We start from the raw sequence: 22247 nt of genomic DNA, 5'->3' as shown, positions 1-22247 counted from the left end.
AGTCATCAACAGGGCGACGTGAATGACATGTCGTTCATCATGGCCTTCATCGCGCATTGTCATGCCAACCTCGGGCTCGCTCACAATACCATCCGCCTGTATTTAGCAGGGGTGCAACATCAATTCACGTTGGACAATCCGGCCCGGATCTCTTTCTTAACTTCACAGGCAATCAAGGCCACACTCCGGGGCATTGAGAAAGCCGGTGCAAGCAGGCCGGTGGTCCGGCAACCCATGGCCGGCTCCTTATTTAGGCTATTGTCCTTGGCTCTGGATGGTGATCCTTTTGGGCCCTTCATTAGCACAATCATTAAGGCCGCCCTTTACCTGGGGTTTTACGGGTTCCTTCGTCCAGGGGAATTCACCACCTCCGTCCGCAGCGGTCGTCATCTCCAGAAGCAGCACTTGACCTGGCATCACGACCAGTTTGTTCTGAGCATTCCATCTACCAAGACCGCTCAGACAGGACCTCCAACCTTGGTTTCCTTCTACCCCTCGCACAACGACTGGTGCCCGGTCAAGGTGCTGCGGCAGTTGGCGGTGGCTCTGCAGGCGGCAGCAGCTGATAGTCCCCTACTCCCCTTCAAAGGGGGGCCATTGTCCACGCCCCAGTTCATGTCACATGTGCGGTCATTGGTGGCGGGGTTAGGTCAAGACCCAAAGAGCATCTCGGGACACTCTTTTCGTATTGGGGCAGCCTCTGCGGCATCAAGGCACCAGATACCTCCTCATGTCATCAGGAGCATGGGGCGCTGGAGGTAGTCATGTTTTTCTAGATACATTCCTAACCCTCAATCAGAGATCCGTGAGGCTTTCTGTTCTCTTGCCCTGTAACAGTGCAATAAAGAATCTGTCCGTATGTTTGTCTCCTTTTTGGCCCCTTTTAGGCCTATCCTCGTTACAGGCTTCTGGCATTTCCAAGCCAGATGTTGGCGCTAGCTCCTACGTCCAGGGACCGGCGCCCTGACCACAAGTAGTTAAGGCTGCCGTGCAGCCTGTATTTGTGGGAGGGGCATAGGCCCCGCCCCCTTGGCTATAAGACCCAAGGAGTGCAAGGGACGGGACGTGCAGCCAGTTACCCTTTAAGGAAGAGCTAAGAAAAAGGGGAGGGAGGGTGGGGGTTTCTATCACTTGGTATGACATAATTAGCTGTCAGACACTAGCGATCTGCTAGTGTCTGCTCTGGCCAACCATCCTACTATAATCACTTGTGGGGCAGCGGTTTTGCTAAAAAACGAACTTTTATAAATATGCTAATGAGCCTCTAGGTGCTATGTGGGCGTCATTAGCACCTAGAGGCTCCGTCTACCTTCATACACAGCCGCCGCCCGGCGCGTCCCTCCAGCCCGCCCATGTCCTCCTCCGTGTGACGCAGCGGACGAGTTCTCGCGCATGCGCCGTGCGCGGCTGTATTCGGCGCATTTGAGATCTCAGCTCGGAGCGGTCAGACATTCAATGCGCATGCGCCGAATACAGCTCCGAGCTGAGATCTCAAATGCGCCGAATACAGCCGCGCACGGCGCATGCGCGAGAACTCGTCCGCTGCGTCACACGGAGGAGGACATGGGCGGGCTGGAGGGACGCGCTGGGCGGCGGCTGTGTATGAAGGTAGACGGAGCCTCTAGGTGCTAATGACGCCCACATAGCACCTAGAGGCTCATTAGCATATTTATAAAAGTTCGTTTTTTAGCAAAACCGCTGCCCCACAAGTGATTATAGTAGGATGGTTGGCCAGAGCAGACACTAGCAGATCGCTAGTGTCTGACAGCTAATTATGTCATACCAAGTGATAGAAACCCTTTAAGGATAGGCCCCCTTTTAGGCCTATCCTCGTTACAGGCTTCCGGCATTTCCAAGCCAGATGTTGGCGCTAGCTCCTACCTCCAGGGACCGGCGCCCTGACCACAAATTTTATATATATATATATATATATATATATATATATATATATATATATATATATATACACATACATATACACACATATACATATATATACACACACACACACCCCTAAAGAATTATTAGGAACACCATACTAATACGGTGTTAGACCCCCTTTTGCCTTCAGAACTGCCTTAATTCCACGTGGCATTGATTCAACAAGGTGCTGATAGCATTCTTTAGAAATGTTGGCCCATATTGATAGGATAGCATCTTGCAGTTGATGGAGATTTGAGGGATGCACATCCAGGGCACGAAGCTCCCGTTCCACCACATCCCAAAGATGCTCTATTGGGTTGAGATCTGGTGACTGTGGGGGCCATTTTAGTACAGTGAACTCATTGTCATGTTCAAGAAACCAATTTGAAATGATTCGAGCTTTGTGACATGGTGCATTATCCTGCTGGAAGTAGCCATCAGAGGATGGATACATGTTCTCATTCTGTTTACGCCAAATTCGGACTCTACCATTTGAATGTCTCAACAGAAATCAAGACTCATCAGACCAGGCAACATTTTTCCAGTCTTCAACAGTCCAATTTTGGTGAGCTCGTGCAAATTGTAGCCTCTTTTTCCTATTTGTAGTGGAGATGAGTGGTATCCGGTGGGGTCTTCTGCTGTTGTAGCCCATCTGCCTCAAGGTTGTGCGTGTTGTGGCTTCACAAATGCTTTGCTGCATACCTCGGTTGTAAGGAGTGGTTATTTCAGTCAACGTTGCTCTTCTATCAGCTTGAATCAGTCGGCCCATTCTCCTCTGACCTCTAGCATCCACAAGGCATTTTTGCCCACAGGACTGCCGCATACTGGATGTTTTTCCCTTTTCACACCATTCTTTGTAAACCCTAGAAATGGTTGTGCGTGAAAATCCCAGTAACTGAGCAGATTGTGAAATACTCAGACCGGCCCGTCTGGCACCAACAACCATGCCACGCTCAAAATTGCTTAAATCACCTTTCTTTCCCATTCTGACAGTCCGTTTGGAGTTCAGGAGATTGTCTTGACCAGGACCACATCCCTAAATGCATTGAAGCAACTGCCATGTGATTGGTCGACTAGATAATTGCATTAATGAGAAATAGAACAGGTGTTCCTAATAATTCTTTAGGTGAGATATAATAGATAGATATATAGAAAATATATATATATATATATATATATATATATATATATCTCTCAACAAATTCCCTTTAATGAAACAATGAGGAACATTAACTACACAAACAGGGTATAATTGCAGTTTAAAGAAAATCCCCCACCACAGCTCTGTATGCATTTACCAATTGGGTGTTAATTCTGTAAGATGCATGGATCTGGGTTGTCAATTACAGCCCTGCTTTCATTTATGCTAACCAGGCAGTGCCAAACGATGGCTGCTGGAAACTGCCGTGTGTCATAGGCTGCTTACAAACTAGGAGCAAAGCACTGACAGGAGCATAACAGAGGAAAAGCAAAGAAAGCAGAGTAACTTACTTAGGAATAGCGTGATGTTGGTAACCAGGTCCCAAGTTGGATCCAGCTCTCATTTCCATAGCAACAGAACACTATAAAGAGGAAGTTGTTACTGGCATAAGTATGACTAAAGGGCAAACCTGTGAACCTATCACTATAGGTACAGATCTGCAGTACTACTAGAGAGAGCAACAGAACGTAATAGTCATAAACATACTCTGGTTTCAACATCTGTCCACTCGGAATCTGTGTTCTCGATCTGTGGGGGCTGATTAGATCCAGAAGATCTGCGCTTGCGGCTATGTGACAGGAAGCAATAACAGGTTAGTACAACGGTCAGTCAGCAGCTCATAGGGAGACTTCTCTCTGTACTGTGTACACTCAAAGCCAACGAGGTTTAGGCCAGAAGGAGATGTCAAAATTCTGAGACTCACCTGGTGCCTGGAGGGGATTGTTGTCGGAGGGTTTCAACGTCTGTGAACTGTACAGACTGACCTCCCCCTCGAGTCCGGAACACGTCACCCTGAAATATGGAGAAATAACCAACCTTTCATCACAAATCAGAACGTGAAAAACACCATCTTGTGCTCACCAAATTGTGATGGACAGCAGACAAACACATTTGTGTTATGTAATGTATGTTAGCTTAACAGGGTAGTGTAAGTACTTTGTTTTACACCCTGAAATTAGGGGAGGACAGTATGTATGTATTATATATTTTATATACATAGGTGCCAACTATGTGCACACCTCAGTAAAATTTACAAGTCCTACTTAGGCTCCATGCACACGACCATGTGTGTTTTGTGGTGAGCAAACCACAGAAATCATTTGTGTTGCTTCCACATTTTTTGCGGACCTGCTGACTTCAACAGGTTCGTGGTCCACATTTCGTGGCTAAGTTTTATTTGCAGAACAGACATAGATGTGAAAAGCACAAAGATCACCCATGTGCTTTCCGCAAAAAGAAAGATATATGTCTGCAAAAGTCGGACCAGGGACCCACTGAAGACAATGGGTCCACAAATAGACTGCATAGGTATTTTGAAAACTCCAGAACTGATAGTCATGTGCACTGGGCCTTATTACTGTCCTGAAAATGAAGTATAAATTCCCACTGACCGATTGTTTTCAGGTGGTTACCTTAATCAGTTTAGTTTCAATCTCCCCATCCGAGGCCAGCTGCTGGTGTGTCAGCATGTACTTATCACACTTTGACAGCGCCTTTTCACTGGCAACAGATACTTTGATGGAGTTGGGGACATGAGGCTGCATGACTGTCTCCGTCTCCACACTACCAGGTGGCTTATGGTCTACCCATCTCTCGGCCCCCGCTGAGCGAGAGCGACGGTGTCTGGCGTGCACTGGGGGAACGGTCTAAGCAAGATCAGAAATCAAATCAAGACAAAATAAATCAGTGACCGAATTATTCAGAGTGCAAGGACAGAAGTAGTCAACAGGCCTGATACAGATACCTGCAGCTGCCACTAGAGGGAACTTCGTAAGCTGGCTGCATATGATACATAGAACCATAAAAGGCACAGTATACAACCAAGCTGCAGGAAGCTGGCATGTTATCTTATAAATCTATGTCTATGCAGGGCATTGAGCGCCAACTGTTGGATTGAGTTTTGGACTTAGAGAGCCTGTCACAATTAAAATGCAGTGCACGCAGAATGGTACAGATCAGGAGGTGAGAAGATTGACATAAGGTGAGATTTATCAAAACTGGTGTAAAAGAAAGGTGGCTCAGTTGCCATAAGGAACCAGATTCCACCTTTTTTAATTTTAAACAGTGTAAAAATTCACAAGCCTTCTCCATAGTCTCGTAGTAAATGATTCAGCAAAACTTGTAATTTTTACATTTAACCTTTTGCTGTTTGAGCTCAAATGCTGCCAATCACAGAGCCACATGCCCACTGAATTCAGAAAGAGCAGAGAATGTAATGAATAAAATTACATTTTCTGAATCATTTCCCACAGCGCTATATACCAATCTGCTCGGCTGTTCCAACATGCTGCCTGCAGATTGCACTGCATTTCATAGTAACAGGATCCCTTTAAAACATGGGAATGTATAGATTTACTTTAAAAGGGTTCTCCATGAATTAAGAAAATTAACAAATATTACTTTATTATAAAATATATTCCCAAACACCTTTAGTTATAATGGGCTGTTTTATCTAGGGAGCAATCATGAGGAGAACTAAAATGGCCGCTGTCCTATTAGTCCACACAAAACATGTCCTAAATCACACAGCAGGACAAGTTACTTTACAAAACTAAAGCAAAGAGCTGCCTCATCCTCCTCTCTGCTCTATTGTCAGGGATTACAATACTGAATACAGCTAATAAGATCTTTATCTGAATCTCCGTAGAAATGGAGTTCATGAGGAGACATGAAGTATAGAGAGGAAGGTGGGGATGTGACTAATGAGAAGCAGCTCTTGTATGCAGTCTCCATTACCACAGTCTGTCCTGTCCGTCCTCTGTAATTCATGTCTCCAGCTGAATCGCTGTAGGAATGGAATTCATGAGAAGATCTTATCAGCTGTATACAGGATCATAATCCCTTACAAGCAGAGATGAGGCAGCTTTTTAGGTCTGTGTTGTGAAGTAACATGTCCTGCTGACAGCAGCCATTTTATTTCTCCTAATGATTTCTCCCTAGACAAAACAAGCCATTATGGTTAGTCAAGTGTGTTAGGGAATATATATATAAGTAATAAGTATTTTCATGTTCTTAATTCTCGCAGAACCCCTTTCAGCTGGCCATTCCCACAACTCCCCTAGAAAAAAAAAAAAAGTTTGGCCGAGTATACATTTTAGTTTAAATGGGTGGAGGGAAATTAGCGGCTGCCAGATCTATCTCTACGGGGAGCAAAAGACTGTGCGTGTTAAACTCTATTCACAGCAGGTGTATAGAGAGGGCTTTAGACCAGTCTCAATCCCACATGATTGCTGGCCAGGAAACGGCTTAGTAAATTACATTTGGATTTATTGTGCATTTTGCTGCGGATTTTCCTCCTGTTCATTGCAAAGGGTGACATTTTAGGCATAAATTGACAATCTGCACTGCAGGTCAATTTGTCCTGTGGATTTCTGCAGTGAGTATATGATTGTTAAATTTCAAATACTTTAATCCTACTGTAATATGTTGCAGATTTTCCACCGACAAATGAGTGATAAAAAATACACAGCATATCTGCCACATGTGAACACGCCTTAAGATTTGCCACAGCCATAAGCTGTTTGAGAAGGCACCAGCGCTTACAGTAGCACTGCGGCCTTCTCTCAGCTTTTCCTAGGCCCTCTAACGTTACATTCATTGGTCACATGGCCTAGGCGCAGTTCAGCCTCATTCAAGTGAATGGGGATGAGCTGCAATACCAGGCACAGACACTATACAATGTATGGCGCTGTGCTTGGCGAGCTGAGAGAAGGCTGCAGCACTCACAGGAGCACCAGTGCCTTCTCAAACAGCTGATCGGCGGTCCCAGGTGCCAAACCCCCACTGATTAGATACTGATGACCTATCCAATCAGTATAGAAGAAGTCTTGGAAAACCTTTTAATGGCAAGGTTATAAATTTTGGGAAAGACATTCCTTACAACTGTTATTCTTTCAAAGTGATGTGTGGTTATACGAATTTTTACTAGCAAGTCCACATTTATCAGGCCTGTTGAAAAGCTCTGTCTATCGGTAAATCATTTGTTTCAAATATTAAACAAATTTGCATGCATCATTTAAACTGGTTAGAATTAAAGAAAAGCAGTAACTGGGGAGATGTCAAGAACTGAATGTTAGACCTCACTGCTGATCTGCATCTCTCCATAATACTTTGTGGCTTCTCTTTACCCACAGATGCCAAGGGGCTTTCATGCATTATTAAAATGCTAGATGATGGCTGCTATAATTGTACTTCACATGCAAACAAGACAATCACACAGGGCTTGAACGGGTATGTGAAAATTCACTGTAAATATTCTCCAAATAAATAATTCGGCTGGAAGGACCTTGTAATAATCAAGACTACAGAAATTATTGAAGGTTCCACAATCCGTGAAAACACCTCATAGCAGAGACATCTACTTGCATATTAACCGTTCTGGCACTGGGAAATTTAGCCACATCTCCTTCAAAAAGCAGGAAGCGAAGCCTAATCTGCGATCACATCAGTCATGGCAGCTTTAAGCATAATTTTAAATGCTATGCAACCTAAATTTGCCTATGCGACTGCTAGTGACATTCTTGAACTGTAAAAAATTACATGCGGCACCATAATAGATGACTACTAAATAATAAATGTAAGAATATTGCTTTGTGCAAACTACAGCAATGCTACATAAAATTAAGAAAGCGATGGATTTGTGAATTGCTACCTAGCTGGCACTTTTGCAGCCACATGGGACTGCTGTGATAATCATTTCCAAAATCAATGGATTTGTCTAGTCAAATAGGCATTCTATTAGTAGTCTGCTGTGTGCAGAACAGTTTCAGAAATCCATTTCTTTAAGCGATAAGAATTGGTAGCTGCCCCTCAGTGACTTGGAAAGCCACCCTAATGTTTAACCCAGCTGTGCAGTATGCAAGCAGGAAGAGCCATTAAAAGCAGTATGGCATTAAAGGTTTCCGATTTGTAAAATCAGTTCGAAAAATACTCTATGTAAAAGCAAGTTTTTACATGGAGCATTGCTGCATCAGCCTTATTGTCAAAGGACAGCCATTTTCATGTACAGAAAACCTCACTAACCCCGATATACTGCTCCTCTTCTAGCTCTGCCTGTATGCTGGAAGTCTGATAACCTGTCCTGTTCTCTGCTGCATTATACTTCCTAGCTGACTCAGGCTCCCACCGCCTGCGGTTGGGGCACACCTTGCTTTCTGTTTTGTGCTGCGGAGTTTTCTGTTCCCACTGTGAAACACAGGAGGCCACGGATATACTGCTGCAGGAGTTTGAGCGCCTGTGCAGCTGTAAACGCACAGGGGTAGCAGAGTTGTGGGGAGGCTGAGACACAGGGTTACCAGGGAACTAAAGAAACCAAAGACAGATTAAATCAATATCTGACATGCTAAATGATAGGTCTGTCCTATACACAATATGCCTAATATAGATTATGAGAGAGAGAGAGAGAGAGAGAGAGAGAGAGAGAGAGAGAGAGAGAGAGAGAGAGAGAGAGAGAGAGAGAGAGAGAGAGAGAGAGAGAGAGAGAGAGAGAGAGAGAGAGAGAGAGAGAGAGAGAGATTAGAATACAGTGGTTTTCTGATGATCTGATTGCATGACATGATTCTGTGTGTATTGCAAGAAGTCTCCTTTGTAACCCAAACTAAAGAACCTAGTAAACAAGGCAAATCCTGAACCAAGGAAAAGTATGTTAAAATGTGATTACATACTGCTGGGAAATAAATCCTGAAAATGAAAGCTAAATATGAACTTAATGTATGTACTCTGCTTAACAGGTGGAGGCCCCCACCTAAGTGTGCAGAATGCAGACAGTGTGACAACACGCCCCCCCCCCCCCCCCCCCCCCCTAAAAAGACGTGCTCATAAATCCATCACCACCCAACACCTTATAGACACCATGTGACACATACAGGAACAGGAGAAGGAGAGATGGATCGGATGGGAACCTGCGGCTCTCTGTCCTTCTCTCTAGACGGCCTTTCTGGTCTGTCTCCTTTATTTTCTGTTACAATTGCTTTGAGCTGCTTTAATTTTTCATCTTTCACCCACAGCTTATTTTGCATTTCTATCTGTTTGGCTGCCACACGCCGTTCCTGCAAAAAAAGGAATAAAGACCATACTGAATGATTAGAAAAATATAGACTTTCCTCCAAATACAGGGCCACAAAAGGAGGTCCTAAACTTTCAAGTACAATTTATTAAAACGTATGTTCTGCTAGTTAGATGAACGAACCAAGGAGCAGATATAAAAGACATTGCTCTCCTGCCTGTGCCTGCTCTGCTAAACCTGACATAGCACCTTAATGCCAGGCTTTAGCAAGCGGTGTTGTGCTGCTCCTGCCTGTACAGCTGCAAGGAGAGACTCCGTACTCCCATAAAAATAAGTATTTTTTATATAAAATGCTTTTTGAGGAAAATATATTACCATCCAAAGGTTATTCCATCATGAAATAAAGATTAGTTTTTTAATAATGTAGAATAAGGCTGTATATGTTTAATTTTTTGGGTAAATAAATTCCATTAATCCATTCACAATGTCATGCTCTTCCAGAGGTTTTGGTAAGATTATTAGGCAGTTTCTCTGCCTACAAGATATTATCACAAATGCTTGGTTTACTTTTGCAGTTCTCAAAACTGAATTTGACTCAGCAGAGATCACATGCCTCTTCTTCACAGCAAAAATGTTATAACATGAACTGAGTTGAGAAAAAGACCTTAATCCTAACTACAAACCTATGAATGCAGAATCAACCTAATTAAACTAATATGAAAAGTTGTTATTCTAAAAATCTTCATCTACTTGCAAATTATAAGTTATACCAGCAAGAATGAGTCTTTATGTAGAAAACTATGATTTAAATCAAGCCTTACCGACTAGCGATTTAAATCAAATCCACCCTGTTTAGGATCAATTTAAGAAGGGACACACAAGAATGCGGTCATGTTTTCCTAAACCAGTAAGACACCCTAGTCATGGATAAATTCAAGTCTCTGCATACAGAGTTGAATTAAGACAAATCTGGAAACTCTGCTGCAAGATCTAACGGTACACTAAACTGAAACTCTACAATGTACAAATATATATTCCTCTATATATTAAACAGGTTGCCAACATCAAGGTTAAATTAACAGATACTTACACATTCCTTCTCCCATTTCATGGCATTCTCTGTCACCATGCCCTGCAACCGCGTCTCTAGTCGCCTCTTGTCAGACAACTGACGCTGCAATTTCTGATTCTGCACGTCGAGGTCTTGTTGTAATGTGCGTTTTTCATCTTCGTAGATGTTGGTTGTCTTCTCTAAAATATCAATCTAAGTACATATATAAAAAGTTTACATCAGCCATTAAATCCCCAAAAATATTATAAATGTAAAAGATACAGGCAGCTCAAGAGTGAACTAAATGTCTGCACACTCACTTTGTACTCCAGAGTTTTTACTTTTTTTTCTAGTCGCTCTATTTCTGTTCTCTGAGACCCTATAGTCCTCTCCCTCTCAGTCACTTTCCCTTGGGCTACGTTCTCCTTTGCTGCTACGACACCATTGAAGTCTTGAAGCATGGACCTGAAGGATGTAACTGCAGACAACATAAGTGAGTAGATATACAGGGAAATAGTGTAAACAGATGGTAAGTATACAGAGATCTAGCTCACCACTCTTGTTGAATTCTTCAGCCATCATTTGCCGAATACGTCGCCGTTTCTCAAGGGCGTCAATAAGTCGTGGAAGAGTTTGATCATCATTGGCATCAAGAAGCTCACATGATGGAACAGGAGGGAAGCTTTGAATGAGCATCTCTATTACTGCTTGATCTTCAGGCTCTATGGAAAAATGAAGATTAAACTTTAGAAAAAGCACAAAATGCAGATAGACTACTCCAAGAATAAACTTGCCTCCATTAACTGGACCACCACGATCCTCCAGTCTACGAGTAAGTTCGTCTTTGAATGCTTGGTTCCTGTACCGACGACCTGGAGTGAGGCCACAGATCGGTTTGTCTATAGGTCGAGCAACTTCAACCTCTTGTGTCATCTCCGCAAACCGCATAACTTGCTGAAAAACCACACATTATAAGACATGTAGTAGAAAGCAAAAGGCAACAAAGTCTTTCCAGTTTAGCTACTCTGCTCTCCAAAACTCACCAAACTCTCTTCATGGTCATCAGCTTTGGGATTAACACAAACTATCATTCGAACCTTCCCTTCTCCATCAAAATAATTCTTGAAGAGATGAGTCAACTTGGAATCTCGATAGGGGACCATCTAGGGGTAAAAATGTTGTTATAAAACTAAAAAAAACACTTTAAGATGAAGATTTAATAATCAACAGGTGTAAGCTGCCATAAAATCCAACAACAGTTTCTTCAACTCCATCAATAAAACTGACTTACCTTATTGGTTCCACACATTTGGTTCTCTCGCAGAGCCTCAATACAAGTTCTTAAGGTCATAAGGGATTGGTTTATGTTCCCTAAGGCCATAAATAATATCTTGATTAGTATAAGGCTTCCTTGACTTGAAATGTTCTAAGTTACCCCTATACTATTAAAGAGTTTCGGTCACCTGAAAAATGGGTATTAAGCTGGCTGACATTAGCGATGTGCTAATGTCAGCTGAACATAACTATATTAGTGCCATCTCACTGCCTGCCACCGTTTAGAAAAACAAACTTTTATAATATGCTAATTAGCCTCTAGGAGCAGGGAAGGCGTTGCACCTGCTCCTAGAGGCTCCGTTTGCCCACCTCTTTTTACACCCTTTTTCCTCGTGATTGACAGGGCCAAGGCAGAGTTGCTCTCCGCCGGCCGTGTCTGCAGTGTAAATCTCACACCGTTCAATATTCGGCGCAAGATTTACACTGCAGACCCGGCCGGCGGGAGGAGAGCAGCACTGCTTTGGCCCTGTCAATCAAGAGAAAAAGGGCGTAAAAAAAGAGATGGGCAAACTGAGCCTCTAGGAGCAGGTGCAACGTGTCCCCCCCCCCCCCAGAGGCCAATTAGCATATTATAAAAGTTTGTTTTTCTAAATAACGGATGCAGGCAGGGAGATGGCACTAATATAGTTATGTTCAGCTGACATTAGCACATCGCTGATGTCAGCCAGCTTAATACCCATTTTTCAGGTGACCGAAACCATTAAGTTTCACATTTTCATACTTTACCTGCTTCACGTAGCCTGCTGCCCTCAGCTTTTGTGCGGTTTGTTCTCTCACTCCCAGCCAAATCCACAAGTGAGAGTTGGCTCACTGTTACTTGCTCCTTTTCCTGCAGGACAGTAAATATTTTTTATAAAAAACAGAAAAGTATTGTACAGCACCCCAACAAATGGCTGACCAAGTAACAAATGGTAACAAGAAGTCTGACAACGGGAGCCACTCTTTCCATTGGTAGAACCCCAGCATGTACAACCCCTTTAACTCCATAAGAATGGGCCAATTTTCATTTCCACGTTTTCGTTCCATAACTTTTATTTTTCCATTCACATAGCTGTGCCTGCACATAGCCATTATGTTATCCCTTACTGCTGTACCCCCCAGGATGCACGTTCGATTGTATGTGTGCAGAAAAAAAAACTTGGGGTCAGAGATGGTTGCAAATTAATCAGTGCAGGGACATCTGCGTTCGTATGTATCTGGGTGGTAGGTAGCGAATCCCCATCGCGGTCACAGATCAGTGTATGGGGTACTGTGCACAGGTGCTAGTATCACATGCAGCAAATACAGCATGTTTATTGGGCCAGGGACCTGTATGTAGCTCTGCCACCTTTATCCCCTTATACTTTCACCTGGGGGTTCCACCTGTGCACACCATATAGCCTTTGCTTTGGCGTGTGTATATTTATAAAAGATTTTATAAAACACAAAGTAACAGAATACCATTTTTCTTCACTGGAGTGGAAACACGTTCACATTATCGTTTCCTTTGCAAAAAAAAATTAAAATAATCCACAATTCCAACATGGTGTATTTTTATGGTTTTCATCATGCACTAAAAATGACATGACAACCTTAATCTTGTACAATTAAAGCAATACCAAAGTTCTATAGATAATTTTTTTTCCCTTGGGGCAGCAGAGGGAAATCGAAAGCAAAAAAAAAATTAAAATTCTAAAATCTGCCGTTTTTTTTTTATTATGCTGTTCACAGTGCCAGCTTTTTTTTTTTTTTACAATTTATCAGCGAGTACATTTTCAGACCCAGCGATACCAGTTTTGTTTGTTCACTTTATGTAAAATTGTGAAAGGAGCGATTTCAATGTAAATTTTTGTATTTTTTTTTTACTTTATTAGAACTAATTTTTAGACCCTTTGCTGGACTTGATATGATAGTCTACACCATAGACTGCAATACCATATTATTGCAGTCTATAGGAATTGTATTACTCTATTACAGTACAGTAGTGTTGAGCGAACTTGTGTTTTCAAATTCGGCGTACAAGGTTAGGGTTATCCAAGTAGACAGTTATGGATTCCGCTACCATGGACCATAAGTTATGGACCATGGTAGCGAAATCCATAACAGAATTCTTAGATAACCTGAAATATGTACGCCGAACTTGAAAACACAAGTTTGCACATCCCTAATTACAGGCTCTCTATCGAGCCCAACTACAGGCAGGTCACCTATGGCAGGCCTGGGAGACTTCAAGGCCTCAGGCTCCCCATTACGATCCGAGACATTGAGACTTGGAGTTCGCTGCACTAGACAGCCAGCACCCATCGCATATAAAGCAGTTCATGAAATTAAATTGCCCAAACAAACAAAATAAGACTACCTGCAGAACATGATCTCCATCAGCATCAAGGGGGGCTTGTGCCAACTTTATCATGAATACACTGTGGGAGCGGCTAGACTCTCGGTTTAACTGTGTGTTTGCAATTCTTCTTCTCTTCTGACCTGGAGCAGGAGATGTTTGTTAACTTCCTGTTCATTGTAGGTAACCTCATGAACAAGCATGACTAGAATGTTGAGCCTCCACATTTCACTGTAAATATACTAAATATATCTATTATCTCCATCTTCTGAAAATAAACATTTTCATGGTATGCACAATAAAATTCCCACCTCTCCAGAAGACATCAAATGCCTCTTCAGTTGTTTTAACTTCAACTTCTGTGCACCCTGCAACATACATGTTGTGATTCTGGTCTTCGCGCAAAATTTTAGACTGCGGCGGTCTAAAACAAAGTGAATCAAGAAACAGTTAAATGCGCACGTGGTACTAGAAACCAGGGGGGAAAACTGCTAAGAAAGCTTTATGAGCAAGAGAAGCTACATGCAGGATAATGGAAGACACACACAGATATAACACATGATGGCACAGAAAAATGACGACCACTATGGTCTACAAAACTAGGGAATCAGGCATGGCTGGGCAACAAGGCAAAAGCTATGTAACGTAAACATACATAAACTCTGCATTCTTCCCCGGTGTGTTCCACCTGATGAAGGAATAGCAACAGGTTACAATCTCTTTGTTGCATCACTTCAACTATAGCAAAAAAGGCTAGACAATACTTTAGTGAAACAAAAAAAGGATGACACTCACCAGGGCTTACTGACGCCTAACCTCCCAACAAAAGCTACAAGCAGCACTGACATGACAGACAGCAGTAGTTTAAACAAAACAAATACATATAAAACTTTTCACTAACTTTGGTTTAATTGGGTCAATAGGAACTTCCTCCAGAAGATCATAGATGTAGTTATTGTAGATTTCAATATAGGACACAAAGACGCTGTATACACTGTCTTCATCAATCTCTTCTATTTGGCAGCCATCTTCAATATTTATCATATCCGCAAACTCAGGTTCCGGTTTCTGTCTGCAGAACATTTATATGATTATCGGGGCCAATGTAGCTAGGAAACAACTCGCATACACAGTGTCTGCTCGACGTACCTGCTTAATGGAGTCCTTGGGACTACCTGTGGCTGCGCATCTCTTTTTTGACGCTCCAATAATGCATACACCTCATTTTGCACTTCTATGCCATTTTTATCATCAGTCTTAAAAACCTACAGTGAACAAAATCAGATGGTCAAAAAAAGATTCTCAAAACAGTGATTGCAGGTTCAAGCCCCCTAGGAGGACAAAAAAAAAACTGAAATTTATTTATATTTTTTTTCCACCTCACCACCCAAATGAGGGTGGGGAACGAACAAGAAGTCATTTGCACCCCAATATGATACTAATAAAAATCACAGCTCATCCTGGAGCATTAGAAAAAACAAAACCAAGCCCCCATATGGCAAAAAAAAAAATATATAAATAAGTCAAAATTGGTTAGATCCTGAAGTGGTTAAAAGGGATTCTGTCACCTACTTTGAGCATTTTAGATCACTCATATCACACTATAGCACAGTTGTCCAACATAAAAATAGTACCCTTGTGTCTTTCCCACGTCCACAGGCAAAAAAAAAAAACAAAAAAAAAAACACACTTTATAAAGATATGCAGATTAGGTCCCGCGAGTGCCCAGGCCCCTCTGATATGGCAGCATAACCGCTTCACTTGGAGTCCTCTGGCCTGCCCTCCGCCCCTGGTTTAGAGATCGTGCGAGCGCCAGTCACTGCCGGGCCCGTGCCTCTACCCATAGAGCAGTGCGCATGCGCGGGCCCAGCGCTAGCACAAGATCTATGCCAGAAGAGGATGAATTAAAAAAGGAGCGTGGGCAAGAGGGCTTTAATGGGACCGGTTATGCCACCACATCAGAGTGGGGCCTGGGCACTTGCGGGACCTAACCTGTATATCTTTATAAAGTTTTTGTTTTTTTCAGCTTGTGGACATGTGAAAGGCACAATACAGGTACTATTTTTATGTTGGGCAACTATGCTATAACGTGATACGGAGTGGTGTAAAATGCTCAAAGTAGGTGACAGACTCCCTTTAAACAAATGCATTACATGCTCTCAAACTGAACACAATCGGCGCCAATCTTATCGGGGGAGGGGGACATTGCTAGTCAGTAAAATAATTCTATACAGCTGAAGTACTGACTTACATATCTCTTGGCCTGGAAATCACTAATGCTGTTGAAGATCATGTGAAGACATCGGGGAAGAAGTCCTCCTTGTCCAGGGGACCCAGTCATGGTGTATGTTTTTCCACTTCCAGTCACCCCATATGTGAAAAGGAGTCCTAAAAAAAAAAACAATTGCTTGACTGAAAGCTAAATGATACCCGAATGAGAAAGGGCATAAAGTTAAGCACTTACCATTTTTACCATGAATTAGATCTTCCACCAGAAGCTTAGCAACAGAATTGAAAAGATCTTTTTGTGTCACCTGTGTTCCAAAAACTTGTTTGAAGGAGTATTGGGTCTGTAACAGATCGAGAGAAGAATGAGGGCAGACATATTACTAGCTGCTGCAAATACAGCTTTTTTCACAAATTCAACATCTGTGCATGAAAACGAACACAGGCCAGCCAGAGAAATCCAGGACCCAGCACCTTGGTGCAGACAGAAAATCAACAAGCTATTTCATTTACACAAGTTACAGTCTCACCTCTTTATATTCCCCATTTCTGTTGACTCTGCAGCCATCTGGGGGGTGCAGCTGCACAGTTGTCTCATTGATCACTTCAATGCAGCATTCCTGATCTGAGGGACCGAGTGGCCGAACCCTGCAATAAACCTGGGGAGGTGCAATCACACGATAATGCAGTTATTGGCAACCATCTGTCTCTCATGAGTAGCAGGTAAGCTATAATATTGGCTGGACTCTACTCACTCCCTGCACTCCAGTATTTTGGCTTAAAAAATTAGCAAAATAAGGCCTCATGCACACAACTGTGTCGGTCCAGTCCTCAATAGAGCAGTTCTATCCTTGTCTGTGATAAGGAGAATAGGACATGTTCAATTTTAGGACATGTTCAATTTTTTAGCAGGGCGGCAGAATGGATGTGTGGATGCGGGCAGCACACCATCTGCTGTCCACATCTTTTGCAGCCCCATAGAAGTGAATGGGTCCACATCCGATCTGTAAAAAAATACAGCTCACATGCAGACCCAAACCACGGTCGTGTGCAAGAGGCCTTAGGCGTGTGCTGCCCGTGGCCGTATTGCGGACCCGCAATACACAGGCACTGTTCCGTGGGCATTCCGCATCACGGATGCGGACCCATTCACTTCAATGGGTCCGCAAATCCAGAGATGCGGAACAGAAGCACGGAATGGAACCCTACGGAGTGCTTCTGTGGGGTTTCGTCCTGTACTTCCATTCCGCAAAAAGATAGAACATGTCCTATCTTTTTTGAGGAATGGGCGGATTGCTGACCCATTAAAGTTAATGGGTCCACGATCCACTGCGGCTGCCCCACGGTCGGTGCCCGGCCAGCACACAGCTGTGTGAAAGAGGCATTAGGCCGAGTTCACACGAACGTGTGTGACCCGTGCCCGTGCTGCGGCCCGCAAATTGCAGGCCGCGATGCACGATCACCGGCCGTAGGTCAGCTGCATCGGGTCGTGGACCCATTCACTTTAATGGGTCCGCGATCCGCCCGTTCCGCAACCCCACGGAAGCACTCCGTAGTGCTTCCGAGGGGTCCCGTTCCATGCGGCCGTTCCGCAATTCCGGATTTGCGGACCCATTGAAGTGAATGGGTCCGCATCCGTGATGCGGAATGCACACGGAACTGTGTCCGTGTATTGCTGCCCGCAATTTGCGGGCCACAAATCTCACACGTTCGTGTGAACTAGGCCTTAGTCTGTGACTTAGATTTCAATATTGATAGCCTATTCTCAGAATAGGTCTTCAAATAGCTGATCAGTAGGGTCATTGGGAGTTGGACCCCCACTGATCAGATATTGAAGAGGCTGCAGCCCTCCGGTGAGCATTGCGATCTCCTCACAGCGCCACACATTGGCCATGTGACCGACGAACATGACCGGTGAGCGCTGCGGCCACTCCTAAAAAAACTGACTTTAAAAATTCTCAAGATAAAATCTCCCTCACAGAACTGACTGGTTACGCTCTAAACTGATTTTCTTAAGATAGAAACATTATTAAAGGGGTTGGTCAATTTCTACAAATATTTCCTAGTAGCTTCTGATATATATTTGATATGTCTCGCCATAATTTATGCCCGCCAGACAGCCGAAGGCCTCCAGCCTGTTGGCTTAGTAAACTGCTACATTGATTTGGCCACTGCATCCATAGAAAGCAAGATGGCGGCCGGTGTTATGATTTACCTGCATTACCGTTTTCTGTTCCATCCCTGGCATGCGCTGAACAGAACATGGACATATTCCATTCACGCACAGAAGATTCAACCAAGGATTACGCTGTGTGTGAATGACGTCCTAGCCGCCATCTTGCTCCTTATGGACACAGCAGCTGATGAATGTAGCAGTTTACAGAGACAACAGATGGGGACCAAGGGACCTTCTGCGCAGTGGGGGTAAGTCGTGGAGTAACATACAGATGTATGAAAAAGCTGAGATGGGTCAAGACCTTTAAGAAACTGGTAAAAGTGGACGGCAGGAGGGAGGTTTTGTAAAACTAAAGAAATGATCGGCTGCTACTGTACAAACTTACACCAACTGGTTCCTTCTGTCCAGTGTTAGACGGCTTCTTGGGGGCCGCCCTCCGTGGGGGTTTAGCTCGGCTGCAGATTATAAAAAGAAAAGTGGATATTATAAGTATATAAATCATATAAAGTACACTAGACAGCAGGGTGTACATGACAGGTCCATCACTGTATTCAGGGCTGCCTCCAGCACTGGCTGCAGTCTCCTCACATCTCAATACTGCCATTATAGCAATGTAGCCCATAACTATTACCAGGGGACGGAAGAAAAACGCCCTGGTCTGTCCATATATAACGTCTGAGCCCTTGGCCATATGTTGGGAGATAGGAGGCCTCACTTTTCTGTACAATAACATCTGAAGCTTACATGCAGGGATCGGAGGAGGTTAAAGCGGTGGACCGAAGGAGCCGGAAATGAGCAGGCAAGTATGATCGACTCCACAGACCCGGCAGCTGGACAACCCCTCTAACCATCAGAGAAAGGGAGCACTGAGGATTAGTCACATCCGATGTGGACCTTTATCTCACACACAGCTGAGCCTAGCTAGATGACGGATCAAGCACGGACTATAAGCCTGTCATTTCTGCACAGTCAGTTTTACGCCGCTTTCAAAGTATTTTGCATCACTATCTAGGAGAAGGTCCAAAGCACAGGAGGCGTAAGACTACAGCAACATGTGTCCCATGACAATGTCATCAAACGCAGGCATGCTCAACCTGTGGCCCTCCAGCTGTTGCAAAACTACAACTCTCATCATTCCCAGACAGCCTACAGAAGGGCATGGTGGGCGATGTAGTTTTACAACAGCTGGAGGATCCCTGATCGCTACTGAACACGGCAGTCGCACAAAATCCATCCAAGTCAGATTTTTTTGCGTCTGTTGCGTCGCAGCATGGTATTGAAATACATTACAAGAAATGTCTCCATACCCCTTTTGTGTGGTGTAACACATACCGCCGTACCCTAAACCTTTCCAAATACAGACGAAAAATACTGACCGTGTGAAAGCGGCCGTATGCTGGAAATAAAAGGACAGACTGAGAATTTCTGGACCCTCAGACCGATGAAATGTTAGAATGTCATCCATTTCAGATTCCTTCTCTCCCAGCACAGAAAATGTCTCCATGACTAGAGATGGGAGAGGGGGGTTATTTCCCACCCATAGCCAGCACATTCCTGAGCTATGAGAGTTATCAAAGAAAATACCTAAACTGCCTCAAAAGCAAGACAAGCGACCAGTCTGTGCTTTCCTCCGTCCACCGCTCCCACACCGAGCCACACAGGAATTATTTGCTTTGCACTAAGACAAAAGCCTTGTGTGTTTCTTGGAGAACAAGTCGACTTTAAACCCAAGTCTCCTGGAAATGATCAGCCAAGAGAAGCAGTCAGTTCTACAAGATGATAGCTAGTGCTTCTTCTATCAAATAACCTTCGGGTCCAGCACACAAAAGCAAGTATTCTAGAGGCACATTACCCTAAGTTCACACTTGCGCGTTTTACAGCGCTTTCGAAGGCGCTGTAAAACGCATAACCGATGCAAACCAATGCTTCCCTATGGGACTGGTTCTCATTTTCGCGTTTTACAGCGCGTTCGAACGCGCTGAAAAACACCCGACGCATAAACAAGTTCTTGAGCTTCTTTGGGGCGTTTTGTCGCGCGTTTGGAGCCATAGGACACTGCTGTCAAGCGCGTAATACGCGCGTTGACTATGGAAAAAACGCGAACAAAAACGCCCGTTAAGCGCGCATATCAAATACGCTCAGGTCTGAACCTAGTGTTAAAGTGGACCTTTCACTAGAATAAAACATCTAAACTGACTATACAGACATGTAGAGCGGCACCCAGGGATCCCCCTGCACTTACTGTTATCCCCGGGCGCCGCTCCGTTCTCCCGGTATAGGCTCCGGTATCTTCACATGTTAGGCTCCACCCAGTGGAACCTGCCGGCGTCTCCTTCTACCATGCTGTAGCGCTGGCCAATCACAGCGCTCAGCTCATAGCCTGAGAGAAAAAAAAAGCCTCTCAGGCTATGAGCTGAGCGCTGTGATTGGCCAGCGCTACAGCATGGGAGAATGAGAAGCCAGCAGGTTCCCCTGGGTGGAGCCTAACATGTGAAGATACCGGAGGCTATAACCGGAGCGGCGCCCAGGTATAACAGTAAGTGCAGAGGGATCCCTGGGTGCCGCTCTCCATGTCTGTATAGTTAGTTTAGATGTTTTATTCAAGTGAAAGGTCCTCTTTAAGGCTACTTTCACACTAGCGTTTTTTGCGTATCCGTCATGGATCTGCAAAAACGCTTCCGTTACAATAATACAACCGCATGAACGGATCCGGTTGTATTATGTCTTCTATAGCCATGACGGTCTTGAACACCACTGAAAGTCAATTGGGGACAGATCCGTTTTCTATTGTGTCAGAGAAAATGGATCCGTCCCCATTGACTTGCATTGTGTGCCAGGACGGAGCCGTCTTGCTCTGCACCACATTGCGGACAGAAAAACACTGCTTGCATGCCGCTTCGTTCAGTTTTGTCCCCATTGACAATAAATGGGGACAAAACTGAAGCGTTTTCTTTCACTATTGAGATCCTATGACGGATCTCAATAGCGGAGGTGAAAACGCTAGTGTGAAAGTAGCCTAATACGCACCAAGGAGCAGCTTCCTGACAACCGGCTGCTCGTTCAGTGAAGGTGACTGCTGCATTTACATGCAGTGATCTCCTCCACAGTATGGGGAGAAGCAAACACTAATGCCATTGCTCGCTCTCCTACAGAATCATTATTTGCCAGCAGCAGGTCGTGATTAGACAGCACAATCTGCCGATGACCAATTATTTTTTTAACCTACTTAAAAATTGCGTCTGCACCAAAGATCACTTCACCCGATGAACGAACGAAGTGCCAAAGTGAAACATTTGCCAACTGAACAGTTCACACAAACTATAACATAGGGAATACAGGTATCTGAATGTGGGATACTGCCAACTGCATCACCCATCCAAAAACACAAACCCATCGGCCCAAAATACACATTCATGACAAGCCAATGTTCTCAAAACTGAAGAGGACAAGCGTTTCTCCAAGAGGATATGACAGCAGCTAAAAGTCGCCTGGAAGGAGCTAACTGTATATTTTTCAATGTGATCTGTTCATATATTAACCACCTCAGCCCCCAGTGCTTAAACACCCTGAAAGACCAGGCCACTTTTTACACTTCTGACCTACACTACTTTCACCGTTTATTGCTCGGTCATGCAACTTACCACCCAAATGAATTTTACCTCCTTTTCTTCTCACTAATAGAGCTTTCATTTGGTGGTATTTCATTGCTGCTGACATTTTTACTTATTTTGTTATTAATCGAAATTTAACGATTTTTTTTGCAAAAAAAATGACATTTTTCACTTTCAGTTGTGAAATTTTGCAAAAAAAACGAGATCCATATTACATTTTTCTCTAAATTTATTGTTCTACATGTCTTTGATAAAAAAAAAAATGTTTAGGTAAAAAAATAAAAAATGGTTTGGGTAAAAGTTATAGCGTTTACAAACTATGGTACAAAAATGTGAATTTCCGCTTTTTGAAGCAGCTCTGACTTTCTGAGCACCTGTCATGTTTCCTGAGGTTCTACAATGG

General features: G+C 43.7%; 1 protein-coding gene across 7 annotated transcripts in view; it reads right to left on the bottom strand.

Annotated features, from left to right (window-relative positions):
- The window catches only part of KIF23 (kinesin family member 23), a 36662-nt gene that overhangs the window by 7552 nt on the left and 6863 nt on the right, over positions 1–22247 (bottom strand). The window contains exons 2-23 of one of the 7 annotated variants that reach the window (XM_040414338.1): positions 18619–18688; positions 16588–16716; positions 16296–16401; positions 16083–16219; positions 14981–15096; positions 14733–14903; positions 14487–14519; positions 14143–14255; positions 13853–13974; positions 12241–12343; positions 11471–11550; positions 11223–11342; positions 10974–11133; positions 10734–10901; positions 10500–10657; positions 10219–10392; positions 8989–9171; positions 8147–8425; positions 4537–4770; positions 3828–3916; positions 3611–3692; positions 3415–3485 (exon numbers count right to left, since the gene is read on the bottom strand). In XM_040414338.1, the coding sequence (XP_040270272.1) occupies positions 3415–3485; positions 3611–3692; positions 3828–3916; positions 4537–4770; positions 8147–8425; positions 8989–9171; positions 10219–10392; positions 10500–10657; positions 10734–10901; positions 10974–11133; positions 11223–11342; positions 11471–11550; positions 12241–12343; positions 13853–13974; positions 14143–14255; positions 14487–14519; positions 14733–14903; positions 14981–15096; positions 16083–16219; positions 16296–16401; positions 16588–16716; positions 18619–18688 (2898 nt within the window). The remainder of the gene's footprint in view (positions 1–3414; positions 3486–3610; positions 3693–3827; positions 3917–4536; positions 4771–8146; positions 8426–8988; positions 9172–10218; positions 10393–10499; positions 10658–10733; positions 10902–10973; positions 11134–11222; positions 11343–11470; positions 11551–12240; positions 12344–13852; positions 13975–14142; positions 14256–14486; positions 14520–14732; positions 14904–14980; positions 15097–16082; positions 16220–16295; positions 16402–16587; positions 16717–18618; positions 18689–22247) is intronic. The other 6 variants (XM_040414340.1, XM_040414341.1, XM_040414343.1 and 3 more) reach the window with 6 other exon arrangements.

Source organism: Bufo bufo, chromosome 1 (genome assembly GCF_905171765.1).
Source record: "Bufo bufo chromosome 1, aBufBuf1.1, whole genome shotgun sequence".
NCBI lineage: Eukaryota > Metazoa > Chordata > Amphibia > Anura > Bufonidae > Bufo > Bufo bufo.
The sequence above is the reverse complement of the archived record's forward strand: the minus strand, read 5'-3'. Positions and strand labels throughout refer to the sequence as shown.